At 45.2% G+C, this 26,384-nt stretch overlaps 1 protein-coding gene across 2 annotated transcripts in view; it reads right to left on the bottom strand.

Moving 5' to 3' along the window:
• Window positions 1–26,384, bottom strand: part of IL13RA2 (interleukin 13 receptor subunit alpha 2) — a 434,703-nt gene that overhangs the window by 205,598 nt on the left and 202,721 nt on the right. For both annotated transcript variants that reach the window (XM_069612879.1, XM_069612880.1), the window contains exon 5: window positions 12,257–12,377. In XM_069612879.1, coding sequence (XP_069468980.1) covers window positions 12,257–12,377 — 121 coding nt within the window. The remainder of the gene's footprint in view (window positions 1–12,256; window positions 12,378–26,384) is intronic.

The raw sequence follows: 26,384 nt of genomic DNA, 5'->3' as shown, positions 1-26,384 counted from the left end.
GTAGATATTCATTTGCCACTATCAATGCTAGACTAAAGATTACAGCATTCAATTCAATTTTAGTTTATAATGCAAAGCATGGTGGACCATCTTAAGCATGACAGGGGGAAATATAAGCACTTCAGTATATGGCCTAAGCTTATCCCAGAGATCTGAAGAGACCCTCCGTCCATAAGGTTGGCCATGGAAGAACTAACACCTTTATACATTGCTTTTTCATTGCACCCAATTGGGCATGTGAGTTTGCTAAGGTGCACATGGATCTGCAAACATCAAACTCAAAAAATGTAAACAAATTAAGTCCTCAAAACTCACCTAAAAACAAATACACTATATTGAATCCGCCTATGTCAGATATAACTATCACAAACAGAGGACCTACGGCTATTGATGACTTTCGAAAGGACCAATGAAAACTCGTGACAATGGCTCCAGTTATATGGCTCTGTAACCAGAGGGATTCGTTTGAAACAAGAACTGTGAATATTCTTGCGCAATAAGGCTCTAGCCTTGTGACACTATTGCAACACGAATTGTGCCTATTTTGTACAATACAAATTGACCAATCGTATTAACCTTAGGATGTACTTGATATATTTTACAGAGATGCTATGAGAACATCGGAAGGCTGGCTGGCGATATTGCTCATTGAGAGCCCTCTTTTACTATTTTAAGCTTGTTGATTCTAGTGGAAACCTGAAAAAACTGTTGTTTTTATTATTTCTGCCTTTTACTTGTAATAAACAGTCTGGCCTGGATAGTCCAAACCCCGGGAGCAACTTTACCAAAAGAGAAAGACACTCTCGACCGCACAAACAGTGCTGGGTAGTGGGGTGTCAATGTACTCCTATATCTAAATGTCTGTATGTTGCCACTTCGTCAGATGTCCTACTATTGCCTGCAGCCCTTGCTATAGTTAATTGAAGGGCTCATGACATCTCTGGCACCCATGTTGCACATCGTAATGGCTTAGCTGAGCAATCAGCTTGAACAGTGGTCCAAAAAGGCACTTAGGCTCCCAATGATATCCTTATCTGTGTTGCAGTTTATCAGTCTCCCTCCACCCCCTCTAACCTGGACATGTTGCAGGATGTCGTTCCTGAGTAAGAGAAGGCGTACAGGTCTTGCAAGGATTGTAAGTTGCATGAAGCCACTGTATGGCTAACTAGAAGTGCTGCAACTGATTTTACTGTATCTTTCCTGGCTGACTCACTCAGTGGCACATTCTGGTAAGAATTGTAAGAGAGCTTAACCATGAATCGATTGCACGTTTCTTCCTATTATAGCGCAACATTAATGGGGTACGTGTCCTGTTGGTTTAGCTCACAATGTGGGCCAAGCAGTAAACGCTTTAACCTCTGCACACTGTGCTCCACAGAGCCCATTCCTTAAAATATAGCAAGTTTATTAACTTGCCCAAGAGTTTATCGTAGGAATATTGTTTAGTGGTTGTCGATGTGTTCTCTTGGTGGATTAAGGCTTATTCATGTGGAAGAGCAGTTTTTGTCACTGTTGCTGAGAACATTCTTACAAGGTTTATTACTTGTTTTGGTCTTCCTGTTATAATACACCGTGACAGAGGCACACAAATTACAGGCCACTGATCAGAGATATTTACAGAGCCACAAATATTACCCAACTTTGACGTTGTGCCCATTATTGTCAATCCAGCGGTGTAGTAGTGCATATGAATGGTGGCATTAAAACATGCTTGTCCAAGGTTTGCCAAGAGAATGGTCTCAAATGGGCTGAGGCCCTATCTTTGTTTTTACTTTAGATCTGTACTAATCCAAATCAGAAGCATGGACTGTCACCTCACGAGAATTTTGTAAGGGTGTTCTATGCATATGGCTGCTACCTCTCCTCTGTCTCCATGCAGCCAGAACCTCTATTTGGAGGTTGTAGCTATTTGGAATTATTGTAAATCCCTTGTGAAGGCTATCAGCTTTCTCTATTTGCAGGTGAAAGTAGGCCTATAAGAAACCTGCTGACAGACCCTGCCATTCCTTCAAACTGGTGGAGTGGGTTCATCTGCGGGTACACCAGAGAAAGTCAGCACTTTAACCACGTTGGTAGAGACCTTTTCAAGTTCTTCTCATGACTCAGACAGCTGTTAAGTGCAAGAGGAACACAGCCTGGTTCCAGGCCTCCTCCTCCAGAAAGGTCCATCATCCATTTGAATGAAGCATCAAATCCAACTATGCTGTCTCGAGTGACCTCTGCTTGACTCTCTCATGGAGGGATTGTGTCACCGGGATCAACCCTCATCCAAACTTGCTTCTTTTCCAGATTCTGATTCTCCAGCTGCCACAGCTCCATATGCTGTATGAGTTGTGATTGATCTCCAATGCAGGCTTAACCTCCAGCTCCAGACGTTATTACAGGCTCACTACCAGTTAATATGGGTGCTGTTACAGAGATCCAGCACTACCACCACTCTGCTCTCTCTACCTGCTTCTCAATGCTAGTGCAATCTCGACCTGTGCCTTTTTATCCTTTAATGAGTTAGTCTATGCTGCACATCACATTACCTCTTTCATATGTTATGTTATGATAATGTTTCTTGTAAAGCGCTGTGCCACCCTAAGGTACCCTGGCGTTTACAAGGGAAACATCCAAAAAGGACTATTCAGGGAAGAACATTACCTAGGGAAGAAAAAGGTCTTGAGATGTTTCCGAAACTGACCATGATCTTCCATCAGTCTCGATGCTGAAGGAAGGATGTTCCATAGCAAGGGGGCGGCCACTGAGCAAGCTTTGCCACTGACCGACTTTTTCTTTAACCTGCATATGACCAGGCGACCAAGGTTGGCAAAGCAGAGAATTCTAGAGGGAAAGTAGGGGATGATCTTCTACGAGAAGAACAAAGAGCTTTTTTGTGGAGCAATCGATGGGACAAGCATAAGACCTTAGATTTGATCCTACTGTCTACGGGAAGCCAATGAAACTGGGCCAAGGTAGGTGAGAGGTGGGCATATTTCGGTAAGTCAGTAACCAGACAAGCTGCAGCCTCTTGATAAAATATTTGGGCTGAGCCAGAAGAGCACCATTACATTAGTCAAGGCTGCCCGATATCGCAGAAGCGACAGAGGCTCATAGTGACTCTGGAAGAAAAGTCAGCACTTTTTTCAAATTTCTCAATTTAAAGAAACCTTCTTTGCATGAAGCACTGACCTGCGGATCAGGTGACAGTGATGCAGTGATTTTGATTCCAAGATTTTTCACTGAGTCGACTGGTGTAGGGAAGGTCCTTACATTGGAATGCCAAAAGTCAGGGGTCCAAAGGTGGTTTGCAGTTGGTAGGCCCACGACTAAACAACAAACAAAGTAGACTGGATGGAGGAAAACTCCACAAGCGATCCCTCAAAACAGGTTATACATTTAGCAAACAAACAACTGCGCTTGTGGTTAATATATCAATTGTTAGGGGAAGAGACTCACAACTTCAACCTAGACCAAAGAAATGATCAGTGTAAACCACTATTAAATTTAAAAAATGCATATTTTAATTTAATTATAACAATGTTCAAAAACAATACTTAAAGAATCATCATTCCAGTTTATGTTGTTACTGTGCAGCACAAACGAATAGTAAAGTCAGTCAGGAAGTCAATTGATTTTGAATTTCCTAAGTCATAAAGTGGCTGGTGCTGTGCCATTAAGTCACAACACACTACTCATTTCTCACAACAATCATGCCATACTTCAACATACACAATTCATCACAAATCCATCACAAAATTCTAAAATGCCCAACATGTTTCTTTCCTAAACCTTTAAGTCAGTTACTCTGTGGAAATTCATCAGGGGCTATCGGTTTCTGTCAAATGCACTGTACAACAATAGAAGTTGAAATCCTACAGTGAGATAAGTTAGTCAATTTAACACTGCAGTTTTACATTCTAGTTAGTAAGCTTCAATCTTCAGACATAGCTCTTTACTGACTACCATGCGTGTGTCTTCCCTGTGGAACAAAGTAAGTAACTCCGTACCATCATAGCGTATTAAACATCCACGTACCGTTGACCATTCCTCTTCGTTTGGGAGAATTTTTCCTGCTGTCTCATCTACTGTCCTGGAAATCGCCAACCAGTAAAGCAGAGGCACATCGTCTGGGTAAGTGAAAGCGCTAACGGTGTGCATTTACCATCTTAATAAATCTCCATGCTCTATTCGGAAACCAGATGGCGTGGTTAGTTGATAGGTATCAAATCTTTATTATGTGCTTAAATCATAGCGAGATGTTTTCATATCATGTTGCACGGTTTACGCATATCTATATTCTCCACAGTAAAACGGGGCTGTTTCAAATAGTCTGGTGGTTAACTCAGCTAAGCAAGGACCCACAAATTCAGGGATGCAGCTACTGCTTGCTAAAGTCAGAACGTGGTGCTTCTTATCATGTTGCACGTTTTCAACGTAGTTGCATACCCAACAGTACGATAAATCATATCGATCGGTTCAGCGGTTAACTCAGCAGTGACCCATGAGTGAATCAGGGATACAGCTGCCTCTCGCGGAGCAATGATTCCCGCGGGCCAACTGTGGCCAATCATGTCACGAACATCCTCACCTCTTCAGGGTGTGGGCCCACAACTACTCTGTTTTTTGCCATTTAATTTAAGCCAATTGGCATTCATCCTATCCCCATTGGCTGCCAGACATGCTTTCAGGCACCCAGCTGTCTCCTGAGGATGTTAATCTACTCCAAGGTTAAGCTGAGTGTCATCAGCATACAAATAAAAACGGCATCCATAGAAATGGATAAATCGGGCGAGAGGCCGAACATAAAAATTGAAGAGCAGGTGGAATAACGTGGAGCCCTGAGCGCTTCCACAGGTGAGGGGAGTCATCTTGGAACTGAAAGGTGGTAAGGAAAGCGTCCGGGAGTGATCTGAAAAGAAAGAGGGAAACCACTGAAGACCTGTACCTGAAATACCAACCTTTTTAAGTCTCTGACACAATATAGAATGATCAATAGTGTCAAATGCGGCCAATTGTTCTCAATAGTATCAGGAGACCGACTCTGCCCTGGTCCCAACCATAGTAATGTAATCAATTACAGTGCAAATGATGACTGATTCAGACCCCATCAGGAGGCGGAATCCGGACTGGAAGGGATCAAGGAGCAAAGCATCCTCAAGGAAGTTCCTGAGCTGAGGCGTAACTATGGCAATGCGGGATCAAGAGCAGGCTTCTTGAGAAGGGGAATTACTTGTGCATGCTTAAGAGCAGTGGGAACAGCACCTTGGGTTAAAGAGTAGTTTATGGCAGTTTATGCGCTCCCTCAGGTAGTACATAGCCCATTTAGTGGCTAATAGCACACTTTATTAGAAGCCAACTGTAAGCACAGCTTCTGCATATGAAGCTTGCTGAAGGTTCACCAAAGTTAAGCCTGTCTGTGCCCGTCTGGGCCTCAGCCGGGCTATTGGTAGTTGAGAACACTGAGTCCCTGCCAATAGGTAAGCCCATTCATATTACATAGAGTAAATAAATCATCTCTCTCTGCTTTGGCTCCGGGTTACACACTTTGCCCCCCCCGCACCCCATCCGGGGTTATTCCTTCCTTTGAACTCTCCACCCCATACGTTGACCTGCCAATATTTTGCCTACTTTGCAATACATGTTCCCAAGTGATTAAATCATTATGACGTCTTTGATCTATTAGGCACTTTATTAAACTACCTTCTCCATGAAGATAAATAAGAGAATCGGACTGGCAAGAGTTTGCTGAACGCCTTCAGTTGCCATAAAAGTGAATCGAGATATAATTCTTAAAGTGTTTTTGTTGGAGAAAGTAGCTAATGACACTTTGGTTCCTTAATCATTGATCACCCATGAACCTGTGGCTTTCTGCACTATGGTCTTGAAGAACTGTATGGCCTTTGACCCAATCCTGGCTTCAAAGGCAAGCATGTGTCCCTTGGTAGAGTCAGAATGTTGTACATGTATTCCTAATTACTCAAGTAATGTAACTTATATCATTATACATATAAGGTGTTCTGCTGCCATTTTCTGTTGCTGGTTGGTCTCTTCGGTCATGGGTCACTGGGAGCTTCCATAATTCCTGACATTCTGCTAGTACCTATGTTCATGGGAATTTACTGTGTATATCTGATGATGAAACGTGCTCTCAGGTGCATTTGTAAAAACACCAATAAACGCTCCGAAAATCAGAAACATTCAATGATAGTGAAGATATCAGAAGAAGATTTTGAGAAGGATAATAGTTACTTGTAATCAACCATACTGAATAATTTAAAGAAGGATGTGAGGCTGTTTGAAGATAGCCTCAAAGGGAACGATTCTTTGGAGGAGAAATTCAAATGAGGATGTAAATTAGAATACAAGTGTACGTTAACATGATGTAATAATGGCAAATGTTATTCATAAGACAAACTAGGCCTCAAATTACTTGGAAAATGGAAACCAGACTGGGCGATGGGTACTTGCTATGAAAATAATGAACCATTAACTTGCATGCTTGAATTTTCTGCACCAGCACTATTATTTTGCAGAAACTCCTTCACTGCCAAATTGTATAAAGAGTACGATAATAATGTGCCTTCGTGCTATCACTGTTAAATGAGTTTTCAATTTTGAATTGTATTTACTCTCGCAGCTGCATAGTTATCTCACATACACTAGGTTTATGACCTTGAGGTGTCTGGGACTGCCTGCCTTTACAGTACACAGTATTATGCTAGTTGGAGACCAGCACACCTTATTGCATCATGGTAATATTCCACTCTTCTGTACTCAAACTAATGTAGCACAAAATTCATATAGAGGGGTAGTTTATTGAGTGTGGTTTGGGGGGCATGATTTCAAATGGAACAAGAATCTGTGTGTCTTTGTCTTTTCCTTGTTTATGATGTCCCCTACATTGCTGTGCATTAAAGATTTCACAAACTAACCTCAACCTAAATTGATCTTTGCGTTTGAAATCACCAGCAACTAAAACGGGGACCTGATAGATCTAGGAGCTGTATTAGGCCAACATATAATTGGACTCCCCTAGCACAGACCAGTCTTGAACGGCATGTAGCCAACTGCCCTCCGCCACTTTCTCCTTTTGTTTTCTGCACAGAGTAACGAGAAATGTCTGACATGCTCGCAAGAATAACAATTGATACTCCTGGAAAGGCTGCCCTGAATTTCTCATGGTAGCTGAACCATAGTTGGAGGGGATCTTGGAGGTGCTGGGTGGCAGAAGGGGGGGGTCATCACTCTTACTGATCATATGAGAGCTTTAGGCCAGCTTAGTAAAAACCTTACATGAAGGACTTTGCTGGTAACTCCTGTGAACTATAGCCCAGAGTTTACATATGTGGAATCTGATTTCCTGATCTCCTAGAGGCCTCTGGTAGGGTGCACCCGAGACTGTCTGCTAGTTGAAGCCCTATAGCGGTATAGATGGCTTGTTCTAATGATGGAGTAGATGGATGTCAGTCATACCAGCCACTGTAGATAGGGGTGAAAACAGCTTGATGGTCTTTGCCAGATGTCTGCTCCCTATCCATTTCCTTACAAGATTCTTGATTAGACATGTCAGCTGTTGAGGAGCCTCATTAGGTTTTACTTGAAATTCCCTTAGTCCACTCTAACATTACACTCCAGTATGACCCCTTCTTTTGAATAGAGGCTCATTGATGTGATGGTAAAATGCTCAACCATTCTGATTTAGGACCTGGTTGGCAGCCTGGAGGTTACCCAATAGCAATGGCTGTAGGTTGCACATTTCCTGTGCAAGAGACCACTCGAGATTGTTAGCTAATATTTCAAAGTTTGTGCAGAAGGCTGTGAGAGTGTGCCCTTTTTTATATGGTTGTAATAGATCTGGAAATAGATAGGGTCCTTGTTGCCCACTGATGGTGCTACTTAGCACCTCCAAGTATTCGGTGTGACACTTTTTGGCTGCTGTCTAGAAAGCCACCCATAGGCTTAGGATAGTTTCCAAGGTTGGCTGGCTCTTTGTGGCAGCACTCGGTAGGCTGTTTAAGTCCTCAAGACCTTCAGGGGTGGTAGTTGGAAGATGGAGTTCATGGGTTGAAATGGCAGGGGAGTATTATTTCACCAGTGGGTTTCTCTGGGATTCCCAGAGCCCATCTTCAGCTAAGAGGGTTGGAAAAAAGTCTTCCATGGTTCTGGTTCCTCTAGCTCCTCATCATAGGGTAGCAGAGTCAGACTTGGCTCTTGACTTGAGTCCCTGGATCCGGTCTCTTGAGAGCTTTAGCCCTTGGGCATAGAATTGCATGGCTAAGGATGCATTTGAGAAAACTGGTGTTAATCCCGGGAATAGATTTAAATACAGGGTTCGATGGAACATGGGCAGTATAGACTCCGCATTGTGGTTAGGCGTTAGTTTGTGTGTGTTGTATCAGGGCTCAGTCATCACACTTCTCACACCATATCTGTGTCAGCCAAGCAATGATACAAGTGAAGCAAAAGTAAGATTGTGTTCAACTAAGCCTTTATTGTGTTTTGTTTTTAGGATGGGGTTTTAACAACGTGCCTATTAATTCTTGGACAAATAACTAAAAACCAAAAAGATGGCTCTCAAAAAGGTGTCTGTAAAAGGGTTTCCCTGCCTGAAGTGTGATGAATAAACTTAAAGAATTCTAACCTAAACTTAACCAGCACATATCCCTACAGGGATACCCTTGATGCTGAACAGAAATGCCCCAAACCTACTCTTAAGCAGTCGTTTTAGCCCCCAGGCTAACCCTGATCTAAATTACACAAAATTCAAAGTTGTAGCCAACATAAATCCACAGACCTAATAATGTCCAGTCCGATTCTACACAAATAACCCAAAAGAGTGCCTTTTTATGAGGCCACCCTCTCAAAGGTCACAGGTTTCCTCATGTGCACTTTCAATAGGTTTCTCTCTGAAGAGTCACACATTTCTCCTGGCATTTGTTTCTTACCACAACTCACAGGTTTCCTCTGGTGTCTTTTTACCAAAAGTTGCAGGTTTCTCTTGGCATCCTTTCCACCAAGTCTTCTTTTACCACACGTCAAAGGTTGCTCCCAGCATCCCCTCCACCCGATGGGTATATCCCAAGTCACATGTTTCTCTTGGGGCTCTTTCCACTAGGTTGTCTTACCGTATGCCACAGTTTCACCTGGTGTCCTTTGCACCAGGTTTTTCAATGGTTCATTTCGGCCCAATTAAATTAAACCTATTGTGCCAACTGGCACCTCCATTAAGACCTAATTTCCCATCCCTTAACCTCCACAGTCGTTCTCTCATCAACTCCAGGAACATATCCACATTCTTCCAAGTGGAGACTTCTCCTTTTCCCAGGGTTGTTTTACCAGTGTCTACCAACTCTTCCTGTTGTGCAGTTATCCAGGGTTTCTTTGCATAAGGCAGCATTCTTCCCTTCCAATAAGGAGCAGTGTTATAGGCATGTATCTTCTCTGGGATCAAGACAACAAATGACTGCCTGAGACGTCTTGCATAGCCATGAAGCAGTGGGTTGAACTGCAAGGCAATCCCTGATTGGCTCCCATCTCTGTGTCCTAAGGGTCTCTCCTCTGTTTTGTCAAGCGTTGTTGAGTTATTAATCATGGCTCTTATTAAATGAATGCTTCTTTCTTGAAATTGATCAATTAGCTAGGAACCACTTTGGTATACAAATGTTACCTTATTTTATTTGGCGAGGCTTTAAAACTACCTGCGGTAATGATCCCCATCTTGCTTTTCAACTGACAATGTTAGGCAGCTCCACGTGGTTCAGCAGCCACAAGAGGCTCATGCACATATGCAAACAGCCTGCAAATTACTGCCCCATATCTTTCCTAGTGGGAACATTTTTGGGAGAGTTCTGTTGGGTCGCTTGAAAGCCTGGATAAACAAAAACTGTTTAATGCATCATCTCCAGGTCGGCTTCCAAGAACATAATAGCATGACAGATCAATGATTCAGACACTTCCTCATAGTGAAAAGTAAGTCACACTAAGAAGAGTGAACATATATGCATAATTTATAGATCTCGGCAGAGCCTTTGATGGCATCCCAAGGACAAAGTTATGGGGCTCCCTCGTAGGCCAGGGGATGCCCAATGATCTCTTGTGCCTAATTATGCTGCTCTACAACAGTAATCAGGCAGTTGTAAGGTGGGGGTTGGATGGGGACACCACAGAACCGCCTTGGTCCAAAAAGGTGTCTGGAAGGGCTCCGTATTGGCCCCGGCCCTATTTGCCCTGTACATTAATGGAGTTATTGAAGAATTGTTGGCGATTCCGGCAGAGGAACCTAAATTAGCTGCACAAAAGTGTCCAGTCCTTCATTTTGCAGACAGTGTCATTCTCCTGTCACTTACGCTCTACAGCCTCAAGAAGCAATTCCAATGCTTTAAAAGCTTTTTGCCGGATGAAGCCCTTAGAAATCAATGAAAGTAAAACAAAGCATATGGTATTCTCTAATAAGAAAAAGCAAAGGGTTGGCCATCCCAAGGGTGAGAGAAGTACCATAGAACAAATCAAAGTATTTGATTACCTGGGGGTGCGGTTAGCAGACACAGGGAAATGGGAATCACAGCTAGAGAAATCAGCCCTAGTTTTGGCATGAATATCTTACCATTCCACATGTTTTACATAACCAGGAACATGAAGCCATAAGTCTGGCTTTAGAAGCCTACAAGCTACAGGTCAGACAGGCATGCTTGTACGGGACCGAGATCTGGGGCTATTCCAATTGTAAAATGTTGTGCACGATTGAAAACAAATTCCTGAAACGAATCTTGGGTCTCCCTCACACTGCATCTACCTTGCTGGTACATGAAGAACTAGAGCTCCAATATCTGAGCAAACTGGTGACTTTAACCTTTGACTTTTTGTCTGACATTATGGAGTACACCAGAACTGTCGATCTTCAGGGATTCAGCTCTTAATGTGCTTAAACAGGAGAGAGGCGTTGTACGCCCATGGGTTCGACATCTTCAAAATGGGATAACGTCGACAGTAGATGCCATGGCCATATGTAGGAGAACAACTGACGATCTTATGATCTTTGCTGTCACCAAATACGTATTCCTGGCATGGCTTAGGAGAAAAGATATATTAAACTTGGAATTATGACTAAAAAGGGAACACGAATGTTGTGTTAGTTGTAGACCTTATTTGGTATAAATTTAGTAATTTTTGATGAAGTGTGGGCTTAAATTAAATTAAATAGTTTGGTATTTTTTTATAAGATCAGTTTTTTAACCTATTTATTTTCATTTTTAAATCGCTCACAAAGCCCGGGGGCATCGAGGCGCTGTTACAGGAGTATGTCTTAGTTGGGTATTTATAACACGCTTAACACCCAGGGGTTTCTAAGCGTGGACCCGCGAATCGAACCTGTGTTGCTTCGCGTCATCTTGTTTCCAAGGCGAGCAGGTTGCTGCTGAGCTATCTAGATTTTATGCTGTATTTAAGATATGATGTTTTTGATATTGTGTGCCTAATGACAATTTTGTTGAATAAAGGTATTTTGACTGACTGACATATGCAAACAGCGTTCTGAGTTCCTTGTAAGGTAAACAAACTGCTGACACTTTTCCCCTTGACAGCGACAGGGGTTCTGCTTCATCTTCATAAATCAGCTTGGTTGAGCAGGGCCAACTGAGATTTACAAGTGTGCAAGTCCATCAGGGTCGGTGGGACTTATAGTTATCCCTACATCTCTTCCACCTCAAGTTGCATGGCTATGGGGCTACAGTGTCTTGGGGGAAGACCAGAGACCAAGGAATCCCACTGCTTGCGCACTCTGAGAGGCACATTGAGCAGCGGACAGCCCATCTCTAATCCCTGGGATTTGATCCCCCCAATATAAAGAATGGTGAGTCACCACAGCTGCCTTTGAACAGTTCAGTCCCACACTGAGAGCACTACACCCTCTACCTCCACCATAGTTGCTCCAAATAAATTATTGTTCTGCTTGTTGAGGGCTCTGCGGCTGCACTGAATTTGTAGGGTCAGGGCTGCGCTGATGGTGTTGGGGCAGGACGCCAATCAGCCGCCTGGCGCGGAGCAGTATCTATATCTGTATCTTATACTGTATCTCTCATTGGTTCTCTCTGCTTTACTATCTCTGTCTCCAAACAAAATAATCATTCTCGTTTTATTTCTCATTCTCTCTCGCTCTCATTTTCTCTTTCTCTCTCTGTGTCTCTGTCTCTTCCTCCCTCTGTCTGTCTCTGTTTCTCTCTTGCCTCTTTTCACTCTCTCTTTCTGTAAATAGAAGATACCAACCTATACATACCAATAGCGAAATTCATAATTAGTGCTAGCAGCAGCATTTGACCCAGGTTGCCATGAGCAGACGAGATGTTGCCAGTTATGAAAGAGACAGTTGAAATGTTTTACTGGTGGCTGCTGGGCATCTACAACCAAAACAGAAAAGATGCTCTGAAACATAAGCCTCACATAGACGACCCTTGATGGCACAGTGATGCTTAAAATGTGTCCCTCCTGCAAAGTCATGTTCCTTAAACTATGTAAAAGTATGGTATTTACATTTGTAAATGCATTCAACTTCATAAATGCAATTTAAAACAAGACACTAACAGATTTCATTTGCATTTATGTTATTTTCCGTGTTTGTATAACACCGTGGTGTTAGGATTTTTCAGAAAGCATTTTCTCATGGATCCCATCTATTTTCAGTTTTTGATCATTAAATAATATTTATGTATTTATTTAATGTGTGATAGTCTAACATAAACTTTACATATATAAAACAATACAATAAATAAAAAAATATTTTTAAAACATTACATTACATTGTACTTTTAATTATACTTCTCCTGATGTTACAAAAAAAAGATAAAACAATCACTCATCAGGTCAACATACAACATCAAATCAATACAGCAGCAGAAAACAGAAAAAAAGGAAATATGTGTTATAAGAATGATAAGAGAAATGTTAGGAATATCCTCAACGTATATATAAACTCACCAAGTAGATTAGGAGAGGATGATATGGTAGGATAGAATAGGATAAGTGGATAGGACTAACTAGTTCATTTCCTACAAACCCCAATCATCACTCAGCCCTTCTAAGGGCTTGTCAGTCATTCCATTCCTCTCTTCGTCCACAGCCATCCATACTCTGAATAAAGCCATGTGTAGTCCCTCATAGGTCAGAAAACCGGGGATGCAAACCACAGTTCTGAACTAACTTTTAGCTGCGATCCACCCGACCTCTCTTAGTCCTGTACATGCCAGCATTCCCGCAGCTCTGGCCACATCACAACAAAATGCAATCAACGCTGGAAGAAAAAATGAACTTCTGGAGTGAGCAGACCACATAGGAGTGAACCACGGTAACCTGTGCAGCTGTCCCCAGCAGCAGCTGTCTGCCAGTTCCCAGGCCAGAAAATAGGTATTGCATCTTTAGTGTTCTAGAACATCTCCCACCCCCTTGCTTTTGCTATACATGACAGTGGGAGAGTGAAGGTGTGGAAGTACAGAAAAGCCATACAACAGTGTCACTGCTCTCTCTCAGACCCACACCTACCTCTCACAGTTGCTTCCCATGGCTATTGGAATAAAAGGGTGCACACCCCTCCTGCTGTGACTGCCTCCCTGATGTAAAGGACAGCGAGAAGGCCAGAAGATCACAATGATGCCTTTTCCACTTCCAGCCAGCTCCTCCTTAACTACAGCGCATGGGATGAGAATGTGGCTCGATTGCCTTCCTCTTCCATGAAATGGCCGCTTGAAGCAATTGGAGCAGGGGACAATTAATGGAAATCCTTGGGAAAGGGGTAATTTCCTGGGCAGTAAGTGGCAATGATTGTAATTGCCAGCAAAAAAGAGGGGTCCGATGAATTGGAATAACTTGCAGCTTGGGGATCTCACCCGTCTTTGAAATGTTCCCCTTTATTCTTCGATTCATAAAATATCTTTATTTAATTATCAAAACATGATTTCATTGCAGTCAGTCAGTTTAGCTTTATTTCGGTCAACAGACCATAAAACTGGTTAAAAGATACAAATCACAACCACAAACACATTCACAGTGTATTATCAAAACAATTTACAAAGTACATTTCACATATTTGTAGTTTAAAAAAGTAGCATACGTTAGATGCAATAATGGAAAAAAGCATATGGTTCTTATAAAGTCTCTAGGGTAAAAGTTCAGAGAGTCCATAGTTTTCATAAGAATAATAGACCCAATGGTAATATGTGTCTGGTGTGGTCATACACTCTTGAATAAAAACGGTTTTGACAAAAGAGCACTCATTTTTCACCCCCATTAATGACAAGATTAGGTAATAGAGCGTAATCTTGCCCTCCACGCATACGTCAGATTGTGTACAGCTGAATGCACTGCTAGATCACCTTATGGGTTAACACAAAGTGCTAGGGCATCATTCACAGTTCTGAATGATCTGCGCCAGAATAGCAGCTTGACATAGCTGTTTCTGGCGTAATAATATGAGGGGCAGAATAAAAGAAAGTGCGTTATATTGCCAGTTTTTAGGGTAGTCGCAGTTCCATTTGTGCAATCATTCAGCCATGGGTAACATGCCAAAACGGAGCTTACAATATACAGCCCTGGAAATGTTTGGAGAGACAACGTCCAGATACCTTTCACATCCAGGGGTCTGCTTGAGCTCCCAATATTTCCTTCCCATTTCATTGCTTACAATGTCAGCGAGGAGTCCATTTACCTGGTTGTACATAAGGGCTTCTTTGATCCATGTTTTTGCGCTTTGACTAATGTGTTGAGTTTCTAACCAACACTCACAATGGCCCAACGAATTGAAGGCATCCTTTAGATATTTCATCTAGGGAAGGGATCAACCTCCCTCCTGTGATAAAATATCTTCGAGGGCCAGTTTATACACTGTAAGTCCAGGGGAAGACCATACGCTAACCCAATAGAGTAGGAATTATGACTTGCATAGAGGCTCAATTCTCTGTGCATCGACCTCTAGAAAGACAGGAATATTAGGGGTGCTACTGGGAAGCCCCAACACGTTTTTGATACGTTTATTTTCGCTTGTAGTTACAATTCGTTCCTCCCCAAAGCTCAGCCCCATAAAGTGCTGTGTGTTTCACCTGGACAAAGTAAGCTTCCAGGGATACCTTTACTGCCCCATTTTCATAGTCCCGGCCAAACTTGCCAATGGTACCACCATAGCAGCTGAGTGTGATATCTGCATTGGAGACTTGAGAAGTCCAATAGCATTTTTCTGTAAATCCCACGCCCAGATAGTTGTACTCATTGACTTGCTTGACAGGCTCCCCATTAAGTGTAAGCCTCAGTCTATGGAGCCCCTTGGTTCTGTTTTCATCACAGATGTAAAAACATATAATATTGGGAGGGCGTGGCCGGGAGTCGACCGTACGGCATGGCTCCATGAACGCTCCTGGTCAGCCCCGTCGTCAGAACTAATCCTTGCGGACTAAAGCCGCCTCCAAGCCTACATCTGGCACTTGCAGAAGCATGAATATCTGCTGCTTCTGGTGAGCAGGGTCAGAAGCGGCACGGAGCATCCCTGCAACCGGGAGGGCTCTGCGCTCTCCCAACAAACCAGCGGGAAGAAGGCCAAAATGGCGGGCAGGTGCCCATATTGACTGCGATCGCGGAGGGGGAGGGGCAAACCACCATCAGCACTGGCTACCCGTGGGCCGGCGTGAGGACTCGGACTCGCCTCTACCAAGCGGCGCCACTTCGTGGGTCCCGTGCTTGGCCCTAGAGGCGAGCCCAGCGGGCTGCTGCGGCCGAGTATCCCCGCGGCCGCGGATCCAGGTGACCAACGAGCGGTAGTCTGCCAGCACCGTCCGGCGCCGCGGGGAGGGATCCCTTGGGGCAGCGACCTCCCCGCGTAATCAAGGCCAGGCACGGGCGCGGCGCCACCGACCCAGAGGCTTCAGAGCAGCACACCGGGGGCTGGGGCTCCACTCCGGCCCCTCCCATCACCATCAGGGTAGAGCCAGTGGCGGCACCTGAGTGCACACCGCACCCCGTACCAGGGGACCTCAAGCGTACAGGCCTGAGCCCGGGATCCACCAGATGGGCTCCCAACACCTGCGGCATCCCCCTCCTGCAACTCGGGGGCCGCCGGGCTCCGCTCCGGCTCCTCCTACCTTCATCCAGCCAGGTTCGGCGGCAGCACCCGACACACGCCGCACCGGGGGAATTACGGATGCAGGGGACGAGCCCGGGACCCATCAAGGGGGCTACCAACATCCGCGGCGCCCCCCTCCTGCGACCCGGGGGATGACAGGCCCAACTCCGGCCCCTCCTAATAACATCCAGCCGGGCTCGGGGACACTGAATATAAAAACTGAGCCCTGGACCCATCCAGAGGGCTTCCAATATCCGCAGCGTCTCCCACCTGCGGCACAGGGGACAGCGGCCATTGACCCGGCAGGTGGCCCTCATACAGGTTGGTCCACGGCAGAGGGAACACCAGCGCATGGAGCAACCCACATCGGTGAGCGCGCCAGACAGCTGCCGCAGCCCCCGAACCCTCAGCTAACAACAACTACGCTCCCTGCCCCCTCTTGTGTGCACCAGCACAGCCAAGTGCACTCACGGATGTGCCAATAGACCAATCGGCAAGTAAACCAAAACACCAGCCGCAACTAAAGTGGCCCCCACTAGGAACTATTTCCACACACCGCCCTGCAGCATTGACTTTTCTGGAAATCCCCCGTCCCGCAACTCAGGCATCAAGCATGGCATCTCGGGGGTCCCCCCCGGCAGAGCCGGCTTGCGTCGTACCGGCCCAGCCATAGGGATTTGCAAACCAGGAACACCCCAACAACGCAGCGGAGAACAACAGGACACCTGGAGTCACCCTAAAACGCAATACATACAACCCCGCCGCACGCAGCAGTCCACACATCAGATCAGTCGGTACAGCATCACAGAGGCGCACGCCAACTCCCACCCGACGCAAGGCACAACCGGCGGAGCTCTGACTTCTGCCCCGCGGGAGCCTCCGATGCTGTAAGCAGACGGAGTAGCCATAGCATTCTCTCCCACACCCCCAGCCTGGCGTAGCCATGTCAAAAAGCGGCAAAGCAGTAAAACAAGCGGACATCACGACAATGATGACTAGCACATGCCAGAACAAAGCAGGAAAGTCTGACCCCGCCGCAGGCATTACACCTGGGGGCACCCACACATTGGAGCAATCGCAGTCGGACCATTTTGCCACTAAAACAGACCCAAAAGATCATCTACTGGCCCTTACCAAAGAGATCCAAAAGGGCACAGAGGAAGTCACCAGAAAGATCGCCTCTCTGGACAGAGGAGTGGAGGACGTGGAAAAACGCACTGAGGAAGTGGAGAACGGCCTGGGTGATAACAAATTCGAGTTGGAGTGTGGCTTAAACAGAATAGCACCTTGGAGGCTAGGTGCGACACACTCGAAATCAAACAGGAGGATAGTGAAAATCGATCCCGTCGCAACAACATCCACATCCGCGGAATCCCTACCACAATCACCAACGCAGAGCTCGAGGGCTTCACCAAAGACCTTCATAATAACATTACCAGACAATGCCCCTCTAGAAATCGACAGAGTCCACCGCACGGCACCAAGACAAGCATCATCTTCCCCTCCGGATTTCCTTGCCTAAATCCACTTTTTCAGGGTCAAAGAGGAGATAATGAGGGAGGCCAGGTCCTCGAAGCAAATCACATTCAGAGGGGCCAACATTGCGCAGTTTCAAGACCTTGCAAGCGTAACCCTCCAGAAACGGAGAGCCCTCCGCAACCTAATGGAATGGCTGCAAAAAAGAAAAATACAATACCCCTGGGGTCACCCAACAGCTCTATGCTTCGAATGGGAAGGAATGCGCAGGCAGATCCGCAACCCTAAGGAGGCGGAACGGATTGTGGGAAAAGGATCCACCGACGAGGACTCTGAATCTGCTACACTCTCCCAATCACAACCCGGCTCGCCAACACCCAATCGCTGGTCACGCGCCGGCTGGTGCCGCAGGCCCCGGGGCACCCGGAAGCAGCATAAACTGAACTGATCGCCGATTCTCAACATCTCGCCCGAAGTTAATATGACAGGTTAGTGCCATATCTCCTCGAAGCACCTTAGAGACATGCAAGCATTACCATTGCTCTGGATCCCCCCTTCTCACCCTGGCGGGAGAGGGGAGGGGCCTAGTTCCCACGGGAATACCAGTATGCTCACAACTAAGTACTCAACCTCACGCCAACATCATCTACACTGCCCCTAAGTCCGCAATACTGCAACCCTGCAGATATTCTCCACCCCTGCGGGGCGCAGCTTCCGACAATGGGGTTGGCTAGCAACCCCACGAATGAGCTTTATGGTCTCATTCCTACAGTTCTGGGTGGGGAAGGGGGTAGGGGTAGTTAAGGGACCGGGGAATTGTTCATATCCCCAGGGGCCCCAATAAACAGTTACAGTTTTACTCATGGACATCGGCAGTGGCAGCACGTCATCACACACACACGGGAGCCCCTCAAAGGCTCCCCTGTTGCTATACAGCACTACCTGCACAGAACCAACCGTGCCCCCATAATCAATAGGCCCGGAAAACGCTAGAGATGTCCACATTTTGACATGGAACGTCCAGGGTCTTAACTCCCCAAGGAAGCGCAAATCGGTGGAGAACAGACTGGCGGTACTAAAGGGGGATGTAGTAATTCTACAGGAAACCCACCTCTTGCCAGTCGATGAGCACCAAATCAAATGTAAGCGCTTCAAACAGGGCTTCTTTGCTTCCAGTGGCGAGAAAAAGAGGGGGGTGGCGATCCTATTAAGCGAAAGGTTCCCTCTGTCCAACCCCACGGTTAGAAAAGACCCGGCGGGCAGATATCTCCTCCTACGTGGATACACTGCCGAGCAACCAAGCACAATCGAGGGGATCTACGCCCCTAACGCAAATCAGGACAAGTTCATATTAGAGCTACTCCCACCGCTTCTAACTTTTGCCACGGGGTACCTCCTAATCAGGGGGGGACTTTAACTCAGTCCTCGACCCCGCAAGGGATAAATCACTGCCCCCATCCAACATAGATCTCACCCGAGCACTGGCCCTAGGTAGATTACTAAGAGAGTCGGGCACAGTAGACATATGGAGGGTAGCCAACCCAGTGACCCACGACTACACATACTACTCAAATGCACATGGAGGGCACTCCCGAATTGATCTCTTACTGGCCACTAGCACCCTATTTCCATGCTTTAGCAACATTGAAATTTTCACACGCATGGTATCCAACCATGCACCAGTGTCGGCGACCTCTCGATATTGGGGGCCCCTGACCCACCTCCCAGATTTGGGAAGCTCAATGATACCCTTCTACTGGACCAGGTGACTAGGGGAGAGGCGGAAGACGCCTTGATCAATTATTTAAAGGAAAATCAGAACCCCGAAGTCACAATTGGGCTATTATGGGAGGCTACAAAGCCGGTAATAAGAAGGGTGTTTATCAGCACAGCTGCTGAGCAGGCCAGAGTCTCCAAGATCCACACACAAGCTTTGGAATCCAAAGTCTCCACTCTAGAAAAAGAACTAAATACCCAATACTCTAGAAGGGTGGACAGGGAGCTAAAAAAAAGCTAGAAGGGCACTAGAGATTAACTCGGCCGACCGCACTGCAAAGGCCTTGGCTTATACAAAGCAATTTTATCATCATAAAAGCAATAAAGCAAACCGATTACTAGCATACTAATTGCAAAAGACACACAGTAGAAACAACATCATAAGCCTCTAAGGGTCGGATGGGAAAAGTAAATTCACCACCGTAGACATAATAGACACCTTGGTAAACCACCATAAATTGTTCATGCATGGGCCGCCCTCATCTCCAGAGGAAAGAGCCCAGCAGCAACGCTACCTAGCATCATTTCACGCCCCGGCTGTCACGTCCCCCCTCGACTCCCTAGAAGCCCCGATCTCTGCAGAGGAAATCCTAGACGCCATTAAATCACTAAAGAACACTGCCCCAGGCCGGGATGGGTTGACGTCCAAGTTTTATAAATCATTCGCACGCGTCCTAATTCTGCAACTGACACTGCTGTTCAACTCTTTTTTCATCCACCAAAAAGGTAACAAACTCCATTATAGGCCAATAGCATTGATGAATACCCAGGAGAAAATCTACTCAAAGGTGCTAGCAGCCAGGCTAGGTAGGATTCTCCCCGAGTTAATGCACAAAGATCAAACAGGTTTCATCCAGGCCAGGGGAACACATGATAATGTTAGGCGCACACTAAATATTATCGAATCTGCGAACAGAATGAAGACCCCGCTGTTGATAATATCCCTCGACGCAAATAAAGCATTTGATCTTGTAAACTGGGACTACATTCGGAGAACTCTAACTAGCATGGGCCTGGGCCATAATTTCATAACTTGGACAATGGCAAACTACGCGTCCCCGTCAACACAACTCTGAGTCAACGGTAGGAAATCAGCGCCCATCCCCATATCCAGAGGGACCCGTCAGGGGTGCCCGCTGTCGCCCCTGGTGTTCGCTCTGTCTATGGAACCATTCGCCAAGAGGATTCGCCTTAACCCAAACATCAGGGGGGTCACTGTGGGTGGGATTGAACACAAAGTGTCACTCTACGCGGATGATGTCCTCTTGGCCATCACTGATCCAGATAGGTCACTGCAACCCCTTCTTGAAGAATTAGAGTCATTTGCTGCAATCTCCAGGTTCAGAGTGAACTTTGATAAGTCTTCAGCTCTACCGATTAACCTACCAAAGCGACAGAGAGACACTCTGTGCCCCAACCCTCCGATCCCATGGGTCAATACCACACTGGAATACCTGGGTGTCCAAATCCCTAAAACTAGCGCACTGGTCTACAAACATAATTTCCTGCAGCTATTTAAAATGGTCCGAGCAGATTTGAAATGGTGGAACAAACAGGAGATCTCCTAGCTGGGCCGAGCGGCGGCAGTGAAAATGAACCTACTCCCAAGAGTGCTGTACCACTGCCACGCACTCCAAACCCATATCCCAGAAGAGGACCTCATCTCCCTGCAGCGGGAAATCATGAAATTCATCTGAGGGGAAAAAAGACCTCGCATTGCAAGGAAAATGATGACCCGGAGCCGCCAAGCTAGGAGGACTGGGCGTCCCGGACATCCCTAGATACCGGCGAGCAGCCCAGTTCGCACACGCCTTTACCTGGACACGTATCGTAGATCGCCCATGTTGGTTGCAACTGGAAGAAGCATGGTGCAAGTCACCACTGCCCGACCTGCCGCTTATCCAGTCCTGGAGATCCGCTCCCACTCTGAATCTGCTACCAGCAACATGCAATACGGTGGACAGCTGGAGAACTGCAGCCAGGAAGTGGGGAATCAAAAGCTCATTGGGCCCACTGACTCCAAACTGGGGCAACTTGGGTTTCTCCCCTGGCCTTTGCAACCGCAGCTTCACTAAGTGGAAGGAGGGCGGCCTCCACAGAATTTTGGACTTTCTAAAAGAGGGTCAGCCGCTCTCATTTGAGGACTGCAAGGCGAGGTTCAACATCACCGAGGAGGAACGGTACCGCTACATGCAGATCCGCCACTGGATCTCTCAACGCACCATTAAAGAGCGCGGCTCCAGGGACCTAACACCTCTAGAACTCCCGCTGACGTCATCCCCCCCCGAGGGGCAAGATATCCGCCTCTACAAACTCTTGGAAAAGACTAGCCCAGAATTGAAAAAGAAATACATGTTGAATTGGGAGAGGGACCTAGGACGCCCCCTGGAGCTGGAGGCATGGAACAAAATATGGGCAAGACTTCACAGAAGCACCCAATGTGTTACCAACAGGGAAGGGGGATATAAGGTGTGCTTCAGGTACTATATCACACCAGCCCAACTGTACAAGGCGGGCGCAAGCCCATCGCCGAACTGCTGAAGATGTTGTCCGCGAGAGGGATCGCTATTCCATCTCCTGTGGGAATGTCCTAAGGCGGCGCACTATTGGAAAGGGGTACTGATGCAGGTCCAAGCAATCACAGGTCTCAGTATCCCGTGGGACCCCGGAATCATTCTGCTGGGAGACACGGGGGATGTGGACTTGCCGCTATCATACCCATATACCCTGAAGCTCTGCTTTTCGACTGTTCAGCATGCATCCTAACTGTGTTTGAACACCACCCCATCCGTGCCCCCTTGTGACTGTCTTTTTTTAATATAATGGTTTTGTAGCTTAGCCACTTTGAAACGCAAGTGCTAAGCTGCAGAGCGTAAGTGGCAGGCATCTAGCTCATCCTCGGACAAACTGGCCTGTCGCCTACTCCAAAGGCAATACTGTCTCTGCATCTGATCCGAGAAAATGGCTAATGTCCAGCCTACATCTCTGGAGCCACAAATAACATGGCTGAACTCTTTAAAATCTGCAAGGAACTTGCCAATCCAACCACAGTCTCCTCCTCTCCTCCTCCCTCCAAGGCCCTCTGCTCCTCACTGGCCGCCCACTTTCCTCCAAACCTCTGGACGTCCTGTCCTCTCTGTCTTCTGCTCTCCCCTCTGCCCCCCTTCTCTTGTCTCCCCTTTCACCCCTCTCCACCCCCCCCATACTCTCCTCTTTCGCTCCCATTGTAACTGATGGGATTTCTAGAGTGGTCTGTTCTATGAAAGTCTCCTCTAGACAGGTGCTCTCTGCTCCTCGAGTACCATCAAGGGCGACATTGCCTCTCTTACTCCAGCCTTGGCTGAACTCTGCAAACACTTGTTTACCACTGGCCCTTCCCTCAAGCCCTTAAGCACTCTTGTGTGCACCCTCTCCTAAAATAGCCATCTGCTGACCCTTCTTGCCCAGATAACTATCGTCCTATCTCTATCACCCTTTTTTTGGGCAAACTCATGTAGAAGCTGGTCATCCCCCAACTGATGCCCTCCGCCTCTTCATGACCACCAGTCCTGTTTCAGGGCAGCCAGAGGCATGGAAATTGCTCTTCTGAACACCTGTGAAGACCTACTCTCTAACCTGGATTCTAATACTATCTCTGTCCTGATCCTCCTTGATCTTTCTTCTGCTTTTTACACAGTCAACCACTCCATCCTCATAAACCATCTCCATGAGACCCTACAAAGGCAGGGTTCAATGGCTCATTTCCATGGCTGCCCAGCAGGCTGGAGCAAAGGTTGTGCTATTGCAGCCCCTGAAAGTAATCAGGTAAGTGGGAATCAAAGGGGGCCGAAGACCCAAGGGGAAGGGAAGGTGGAGGAAGATGGTAGGGCGGGGGAAGCAGCCATCAGGTTGCTTAGAATGCTTGCTTGGACCCTGGGTTGGTTGGCTCCTCTGTCCCAGGTGCTAATACTTGATAAGGACCACACTAAGAAACCCTTCACAGTCATTATACTTGGCATTTGTAGATTTTACTGCAGCTTTTGACAATGTTAACTACTCTGGATAAATCTGCACACATATGGTCTTCCTTGGCATCTATTACACTTGATTAATCAGATATGCAATGGCATCTTAGCTAGGGTAAGAGGCGATAGCATGGGCACGCTGTCTGCTTCCATTGCTATGAGCACAGTATTGAAAGAGGGGAGTGTTCTTGCACCCCTGTTGTGTTGTTGAACATTCATAAATCTGATTTGCAAAGTATACAAGACTTTGATCACAAAGCTAGGATATGCAGATGTCATTGTCATTATGAACCAAACACCACTTGGCCTACGATTGTTAGATGTATTAATATGTTATTCTACCATCAACAATTTGAAGATCAACTATAGTACAGCAAAAATCTTGGTTTGTGGGAAACGACATTCAAATCGCTACTCATTATGGTTTATAGAACAGATCAATACATTTATGTAACTTAGTGCGTTCTTAAGCAGCATGAACATGAGGTTTATCCTGCAGTCTTCTGTCACTACTAAAGCCCTAAGTAAGTTTATGGTTATTGAAATTATTCAACCATATTTCCTATGGTTTCTCAATTGGGGGCTTGCTTAAAATCTACAAAGCTAGTGCTTTACAATATACATTATATAGTTTGAAGACGTACACGGAAACACACATTAAATGGTTAGACACTTATAAGGAAAAATGTGGTACTCAGCTTTAGGGTTGCACCGGGGTTTCATGATCTAGGTAATAAGAATGGAATTTGGTCTCATATCTCAACTACTATCCAACGCAGATTGCTGTTCTTAAAAATGGTCACTACGAGAGACAATTTATATTACATAGCAAATAAGGAAAGTGTGTCCAAGTTCCCCAAGCAAGATTTCTCGTGTATTTGACCATTGAAATACTTATTTATCATCTCTAATAAATAAGCTTTATAATGTTCCTTCAGTTCAATCAATTACCTTCGCTCATGGTCACTGGGCCTAAGTGCAATATACCTAGTGCCGAGCGTACTTTTAGATTATGCAAGACTCAAGAAAACCTTGAACCCACTAGACGTCTGCTAACTCAATGCTCTTTTTTTTTACAACCATTGTATTAAAAAAAGAATTTGAAATACATGAATGATATCTCTTAAATTAACATTGATGGATTTTGGGCTTACTGGGTTTCTGGAAAATCAAATTTTGGCAATTATTGGAAACCTAAAAATTAAATTATAACTGAAAATTATACATGTAGATATACGTAACAATTTGCTTGTGTAATCAGAGGTAATTAGTTTAATTTTACCTATTTGTTCTTATAATTGTTTGAATATTGCTGTTTTTCAATGTTTATTATCTTATTTGACTCATTAAGTGTGCAAGGTTTAATTATTAAACTGTGTCACACTTTTTAAACTTTTGTTTACTATAAAACATGGACTTGGAATAATACAGTAAAGACAGTACCAGTGTGGTTAAGACAACAGATGAGAAGTCAGACGTGGATGGCCACAGATTTAGAGAGAATGTTAATGTCAGAGCAAATTGGAGTTGGGTACAAATACATTCACTTTCTCTTGGAGAAGTCTGTGCAGAAAAAGGTATATCTGGACTTAATTGGCCCCTGTGAAATAACTGTTTTCGGCTAATGATTTCTCCTAAAGAAACATTGGGTAAAAGAGCAGACACAGTCTCGGGGTATGGATAGATGATGTGGTTACATTAAAAGAGGGGCTGTGAAAATTATTAAGGTGAAAATTCTGTCCTCCCTTATTTCATACACTTTGAACAAAATTATATTCCAAATGTATCACAATATATTATTAATCAATTCTTATTGTAGATTAATTCATATCTAATTCATCTATATATAAAAGAAATTATTTGTTTTTGGGTTTGTGGCTTGGCGTAACGTTGGCATCTGCGATGCGAAAGGCAAAAGCGTATGGGAGGCAAAAGGCATAGGCGTATTGGAGGGAAAGGTGAGGCGTTTGGGAGGGAAATGGACCTGAGAGGTGAAGGCGAAGGCAGGTAGCATCCCAGAAGTTTCCACATTGTTGCTGTTTAAAGAGGTGTGACAGGCATTTCTGTTACTCTCTTACGAATAGTGCTGAAGTGTTATTTCACGAGTGGCTGTGTGAACAAGCCGTCCTTGCTCCTAAACATTATTCTGTCAATTAAATTAATAATCAGGTTCAGGATATGCTTCCGGGCACAGTTACTGAGTACAACTCGATCGATACAGTGGTGGATGCCGACATAGCCGTAAACTATCCAATAGAATTCCTCAACTCGCTGAATCCCCTGGGGTATACCACCACATCACCTTTGACTGAAAGTTGGGTCACCCATCATGCTGCTTCGTAATCACAACCTACCTAGGCTGTGTAATGGCACAAGGCTGTCTGTTAAAAAATGCCGCCCAATGTAATTGAAGCAACAGTGTTGACCACGAAGGTAAAATTTGAAAATGTATTAATCCGTGCATTCCATTCATTCCGAAAGACATGCTGTTCAGTTTGAAACACCTAGAATTCCCGGTCAGGCTGGCATTCAGTATCACGATCAACAAGGCACAGGGCCAGTCAATCAAGTGCACTGGTATCTGCTATCAACTTGGAATCTCCATGTTTCTCCCGCAGGCAGTTACATGTTGCGTGTTCTAGAGTGGGTTCCCCAAATCAGTTGTATATCTTTGCTCCAACTGGAAAAACCAAAAATGTTGATTATAAACAAGCCTTACAATCAACATGTACTTTGGTAATATTAAACTTTAGGTCCATAGTTTTTGGTACCGTCTTACATATATACAAATATTAAAAACCATTAATAAACAACACATTTTCTATGATTCCTCTCAATATGCATTGCCAACCTAAGGGTTGGTAATCATAAAAAATAAGTTCATGTTTTATTGACTTAGTCCTGATGAGATAATAAATCACATAAACTACAGCTCTTTAGCTGTTATGAAGTTACTTGTTGTCAATATTACACAATAAAAGGTGAATATAATTGATCCTCAACAGTACTTCTTTGTTACCTAGTTGAATAATCCTCAGATTGTATGC

Source organism: Ambystoma mexicanum, chromosome 5p (genome assembly GCF_040938575.1).
Source record: "Ambystoma mexicanum isolate Mex_15411 chromosome 5p, UKY_AmexF1_1, whole genome shotgun sequence".
Lineage (NCBI taxonomy): Eukaryota > Metazoa > Chordata > Amphibia > Caudata > Ambystomatidae > Ambystoma > Ambystoma mexicanum.
Note: the sequence above shows the minus strand (reverse complement) of the source record. Positions and strands in the feature narration are given on the sequence as shown.